This window comes from Podarcis tiliguerta, assembly GCF_965153285.1.
Source record: "Podarcis tiliguerta genome assembly, chromosome: 11".
Lineage (NCBI taxonomy): Eukaryota > Metazoa > Chordata > Lepidosauria > Squamata > Lacertidae > Podarcis > Podarcis tiliguerta.
In genome coordinates this window covers 62,641,039-62,647,684 of record NC_139544.1, presented here as the reverse complement: position 1 = coordinate 62,647,684, position 6,646 = coordinate 62,641,039, and the positions used below count along the sequence as shown (strand labels likewise).

General features: G+C 50.8%; 1 protein-coding gene across 1 annotated transcript; it reads right to left on the bottom strand.

Annotated features, from left to right (window-relative positions):
- Positions 1 to 276: 276 nt before the first annotated feature.
- On the bottom strand, positions 277 to 6,228 carry LOC310660287 (protein huluwa-like; the record flags this gene model as incomplete). Its single annotated transcript, XM_083404611.1, has 3 exons — positions 277 to 528; positions 3,071 to 3,284; positions 5,716 to 6,228. 3 exons carry the CDS (start codon positions 6,226 to 6,228, stop codon positions 371 to 373), a joined length of 885 nt encoding a protein of 294 aa, XP_083260737.1. The 3' UTR covers positions 277 to 370.
- Positions 6,229 to 6,646: the final 418 nt, after the last annotated feature.

Here is a 6,646-nt window from a genome sequence, read left to right as displayed (position 1 = left end):
TTAAATCCTTTTTGTTTCCATGCTAGCGCAAGTGTCCCTTTGCTTAAACCGATTGTGTGAAGGGATTAGCAATTGACGGGGTGGGCAGCCCTGCATTTGTGGCTGCATTTGTGCAGAGAAATGCAGGGCTTTGAGGGAGAGTGCAAATCAAGTGTGCACCAAGGAGATGTGCAAATCTCATTCTGAATTTGACGTTAAGACAAGAATTTTCTTTTAGCAGCCAGTGCTTAACAGATAAAATACACAATAAATAAATAAACACAGACACAAAATAAATTAAGTTAAAAACTTGGGCAGGCATTTCTGTGGAAAGGGCTGGGTGTGTATGACAGCCACTGGCCCACAACCCACCCGCTGCCACTGCCCTGGGCTAGAGCCAGTATTGCTTGCTGTGAATGGGAGGCAGCTGCCGACTGAGCTGGTCTTCTCTCTTGTAGGTGGGGTCATAATAGTCCCACTCAAACAGCCGACCCAACAGGGGTGTTCCTGGACTTGCTTCGCAATCTGACAAGATCCTCACAGAGACACCTGCAAAAGACAGGTGGGAGGGGAGAAGAAGCCACTCAGATACCAGCCAAACATGCCAGCAGCCCTGCTAATTTAGCTACCATTATGGCTGCTTTGTTCCCCAATTGTCGTGGGTCCTTATGTAGCCAAAACAGGCCGATTCCTACACAGGAGAAAAGCATCCGCAGGCTTTTGCGGGGGGGGGGGGGGACGGGACTCCCAAGGTTTGCAGGACAAAATAAAACAGAAAAACTTTCAGGGTGCTCCCTGCCCCCCGCCATGCCAATGAGGACTTAGCAATGAGGGGGGACAATTTCGCCTGGGATGGATTGTCCTCTAAAAGAACCTAACAGATCCCGCTTCCAGTTTCACACTGAATGCCAAAGAGACGAGTGCCTGTCTTTGCTGCTTGGGAGGGGGGAGAATTCTGAAGAGAGAAAATGACATCATGCTGCCAAATCACAGCTTTGCTCAAATTCCTGGATTTTCCAATTGCTTTATGTGGGCAATTCTCGCTTTGATTCTGGGAGAGGAAGAAAAGGGGCCTAAACTTAGACTCTCCAGGAACTGGAAGCTGGCCATGTTCCGTGAATCATTCCATGTTACGGTTGAGTGCTTTTGAGCCATTGAATGTTGGAGGTGGAAACAATGGAGGGGGTGGGGGCCCCTATCTCCCCATCCTGAACTCTCTCCCCACCCAGAAATGTTTAATGGGTTGAGTGCTGGTACCTAGCCCCAATTCTCCTTTAAGAGCAGCAGGGAAAGTTTTCTGAAAATGCCCAGGATGCATCCACTTGATGGAAAGGAGAGCAGCAAGAGGTGATCTGTGTGCTTCATGAGCCCAACATTATTCGACAGGGACCAAGTCTTCCAATATGCTGGAAGGCAGCACCAGCAGAGGGCCACGGGCCTGGCTTGAAGCATTTTATCCTGCCATTACACACCGGCAAGGACCGTTTGTGCCTACTGATCTCGAAATAAAAAATGGTGCCTGGGAGGAAGATGACCAGGAAGAATAAGAGGATTGAACAGGACATGGGAGGGAGGGACGTGGGAGCTGAATCAACTGGGAATGCCAAAGGTGGAAAAGAAGCTATTGGAAACGGCATCAGTCAGCTGCTCAAGGAAGTGATAGCACCAGCGCTGCAAGGCTAACATCCTGCCCAGCATCTGTAATATCACTGTAGCAGTCAAGTACAGCATTTCCTGTTTGCCCAGGGTGGACACACGGGGATGATACTCTAGCCAGGAGGACTTCCTGTCACACCTGTCTGGAGCATCCTTCCTCTGCGTGTGACCAGGTAGATGAGCGTGACCCTAAAAGGTAAAGGTAAAGGTACCCCTGCCCATACGGGCCAGTCTTGACAGACTCTAGGGTTGTGTGCTCATCTCACTCTAGAGGCCGGGAGCCAGCGCTGTCCGCAGACACTTCCAGGTCACGTGGCCAGCGTGACAAGTTGCATATGGCGAGCCAGCGCAGCACACGGAACGCCGTTTACCTTCCCGCTGGTAAGCGGTCCCTATTTATCTACTTGCACCCGGGGGTGCTTTCGAACTGCTAGGTTGGCAGGTGCTGGGACCGAGCGACGGGAGCACACCCTGCTGCGGGGATTCGAACCGCCGACCTTTTGATAAGTCCTAGGCGCTGAGGCTTTTACCCACAGCGCCACCCGGGGAGCGTGACCCTAGGAGACCCCATAAAAGGGCCGGTCATGCAGCCATCTTTCTCTTGTTGCCATTTCTTCTCTGGACGCTGTTCTCTTGGTGTTCTTTTGCTGTCTGCTGGCTCTCAGCCAGCAGCACATGGGCTCAATCCCCATATGGGATAAACTCACACGCTCTTCTGTAATCACAAGCTAAAGCCTGCCTTCAGGATCGTATTCTGAACTAAATGTAAGTAAACTTTTTATCATTGCTTTTCAAGAAGACTGTTGCATCCTTATTGTTTTAAAAGGGAATAAAGGGGAATTTACCAGGAACAATCCAATCTGGACAAGTCAGACTGAATTGCTTAACTCAAGAGATTCAAACGAATCTAACAGCTAGCTTCCTGCTATGTACAAGGGAATGTGCTCTGCTACTAGCTCACTAGCATGAGTGAGGAAGGATAATATTTAATCACTGTATCCTCTCCTACTATCCACAACATTCCCACGGCAGCAGGGTCACCCCAAGCTCAGTCCATTGAACTCAGTCTAGAGGATGCCTCTGAATATCAGCTGCTGGGACCACAGGAGAGGAGAGGGCTCTTGTGTTTGGGTTCAGCTCATGGGGTTTCTCTGGCCTGATCCAGCAACTCACCTTATGTACTTATTTCTTGCCCTGTCTTTGTTGAAGGGGGAACAACTTTGCTCCTCCCTGGGCAATATTCACCCTATTTCATGCAGCTGGCTCTCCTGGGACGAGAGTTTTATCCTCCCCTCAAATTCCTTTCCTCCTCACCACCAGCCACATTCTTTCACCCAAGGTGCCCAGGGCTGAACACAACAGAATCTAACCCCCACTGGGCCGTCTGTAAAAAGCAGCCCCCACTCCCAGGCTTGAGGTGTCGGCACTCACTCACCAGCACTGGCACCAAAGTCCGAGTCCAGGCCTGGTCCTTGAGAGGCTGTGAAGTTTGCAGAGTTGAGCTGCGCCCTCTGGTCCTCACATCGGATGCTGCTGCCGTGCTCAAAAGGCACCGCTTGTGGGTGGGTGGCAGGCGCTGACCTGCTACTGCGGCAAACCTTGTTCTGGGTGCTGGTGTGGCAGCGGCTGAATGTGCTATCTGGGATACCCTGAAAACCAAACAGAGTGATTCCAAGTGAAGAGTTCAGCTCAGTGATAGGGAATCTGCCTTGCATGCAGAAAGACCCTCATCTGAGACCCTGGAGAGTAGCTGCCATCCGTGTAGACAGTACTGTGCTAGATAAACCCAGGCCTGACTCCATCTTCTCTGGAGAAGACAGAGGGTCCATTTTGTGCCTTGCCCTATGGTTACCATTATGCCATAAAGCCTACACAAGCAAGGCCACTAGACTCCAAGAGGGCAAGTCCAGTGCTGGAGGAGAGCTCTAGGAGCTTCTAGAAATGGGAAACTGTTAGTGGCAAGGGGAAAAAAACAGGTATAAAAGGAGAATTACTGGATGCCAAGATCCAGGTTTGGGGCAAGTACTCTGTGGTGGGAGAACCCCCAACAGATTTAAAACCACAAATTATGCAGCAAAGAAAAGCATGGAAATAGCCTATATTAGACCTTTGAAATATTCCCTAAGTTCCTTCCAAAGTTCCCCTCTTCCTCTAGCGCAGAAAAAGACTACACATTTGAGAAATTAAAAAATGGTTTACTTACAAACTCTCAGATTCATGTGCTTTTCCATGTAGCATTCCATGGGGTTGGGGTTGTACAGGCAGTAAAACCTGGTTTCAACTCTAAGTCCTAAATTATTGGTAAAGGAACTCAAGAGAGGCTTGTGAGAGCCATGTGGTCTGAGCTTGGGGCAACTCACATGTTGGGTGAGGCAGTCTCCTCAGATGGCTCCCCTCAAGCAGCAGTACACCTGTTCTGCCACTCAGCTCCACCACTGGTCTCTCCAACGTCTAGGGGCAGATAGGGACTGGTGGCAAAGTTCTGCAGAATGCTTCACCTCCTGCCAAGTTGGTGAGAGGGGTGGCGTTCTGCCAAAAGCTAGGCTGATGGGGAGATCTCGTTCCATTCCTGGCAATGTGGTTGGTGGAGCTTTGCCCCAGCTTCTGCTGAAAGGAGGTGCTGATGCAAAGCCCTGCTGCCCGGCTAGAATCTTGCTTTGTTTTAAAGGGAAAGAGCATAGCTCCCTGGAAGAGCGTACAATTCTCATGCAGGGCATCTCGACAGCATGTCCAGGCAGGGAAAAGAGAAAGAGAGAGAGGGAGAGAGAGAGAGAGAGAGAGAGCGCTGCTGGAATAATGCTGTAGATGGACCCAGTTTATTTATATTCATTTCCTAAAATCTACACAGCCCTCAACTGTAAAATAAATAAACTCTTCATGGTATTTAACTCCTACTAGGTTAGCAAAAATGTATAGAACTGCTACAAATACATGTTGGAAATGCAAAGAGAAAGAAGGCACTTTCTACCATATGTGGTGGATGTGCAAGATAACAAGAGCATTCCGGGAAATGATATAAAATGAGTTGAAAAAAATGTTTAAGATAACTTTTGTGAAAAACCCAGAAGCTTTTTTATTAGGAATTATAGGTGAAGAGATACCAAAGGAGCAGAAAGACTATTCATGGATGCGACGACAGCTGTGATGATGCTTTTTGCCCAGAGATGGAAGGAAGATAAACTCCTAACCAGAGAAGAATGGATAATCAAGATGATAGACTACGCCAAAATGGCAAAATTGACCGGGAGGATCAGAAACCAAGAAGATAAGAAATTTAACAAAGAATGGGGGGGAAATTATAGGTTATCTTCAAGAACACTGTAAATATTTTAAAACGTTAGCAGGATTGTCATAAAACTTGTAACAATTCTATGGTTAAAATTTGAAATTTGAAGAAAATTTGGGTAACATTGTAAGATACAGCAGATAAAGATTTACAATGGAACCCACAGAGGGGTGGAGGAAGTCCAAGGATTCAGGGTATCCTATGTATGCATAAAAATTGATTGTATTTGAATGTAAATAATACTTGTAAAAGGTAAAGGTAAAGGGACCCCTGACCATTAGGACCAGTCGTGGCCGACTCTGGGGTTGCGGCGCTCATCTCGCTTTATTGGCCGAGGGAACCGGCGTACAGCTTCCGGGTCATGTGGCCAGCAGGACTAAGCCACTTCTGGCGAACCAGAGCAGCGCATGGAAACGCTGTTTACCTTCCCACCGGAGCCGTACCTATTGATCTACTTGCACTTTGATGTGCTTTTGAACTGCTAGGTTGGCAGGAGCAGGGACCGAGCAACGGGAGCTCACCCCGTTGCAGGGATTCAAACCGCCGAACTTCTGATCGGCAAGCCCTAGGCTCTGTGGTTTAACCCACAGCGCCACCCGCATCCAAAAATACTTGTAAAACAATACTTGTAAAATTTAATTTTAAAAAAAGAAAAAACACTCCAAGCAGTTTACAAAAGATAAAACGGTCAAGACTCAGCATAAAACACCTTCCTCGGGGAGAGAGGAAGAACAGCAGCCCCCAAGCAATGTTTGCCACTCGCCCCCCCCCCATTAGCTCAACCGCTTACTTACCCCAGTCCCTGAGCCACTCTCGGGCGTGTTGGGGGGCACCAAGATGGGCTGCTTGTCCTGGTCACTGGAGGAGGAAACGGTTCCCCGGGACGCCCCATTCCCCGGGTGGCCCCTCAGCGGAGCTTGGCTGCTGCGATGGGGCCTGGGCGTCCCCCTAGACCGAGACCCCGAGGATGCAGCCGCCCTCCCGCTGCAGGACAAGGGGAGCGGGAAGGCGCGGGGGGCCCCGGGACCCTCAGCTGGCTGCAGGAGCTGCTGCAGGACGACCCTGCCGTTGCCCTCCTGCCTCAGCACAGCGCTGCCCGAGACCACCTGGAAGAGCCGGGGGGAAGCTGGGGGCGCCTGGCCGAGCTCCCGCCTCCCCACCCTTCGGCAGGTGGGTCTCCAGCCCAGCAAGAGCAGGAGGTTCAGGAGGAAGAGGAGAAGAAGGCAGGGGATGAGCAAGCCCACCAGCAGGCGGAGGGTGGGCTGCAAGGCGCGCGCCTGCTCCTCCACACCCGCCGGGGGATCCATTCTGGCCCGTTAAATGTGGGCAGGGGTTTCTGGCTGCGCGAGAGGCTGAGGATGGGGCTTAAGCGCGCGCAGCTGGGCCGCCGAGCCTGCTCCGGCTCACAACCAGAATGGGATTCAGGTGCTGAGGGAGGCTGGGAAAGGGACGCGCCGCTTCTGCAAAAGGGATCTCAGCTGCCTTCTGGGTTGCAGCTGAGGACGCCCGGAAGGGAAACCGCAAAAAAAGTTGGGCCCTTTGGTAACCTATTGCGGGCCCGATCCTGTGCATGTTTACTCAAAGGTAAAAAGCCCGCTGAATTCAATTGGCCACATTCCAAAGGAACTTGGCGCACGGCTGCAGCCTGCGACCCTCACCCAAGTTGCGTACTTTGGCGCTTCATCCTATCCGCACTGGCCTGGGGGAACCGAAGAGCCTGGCCTG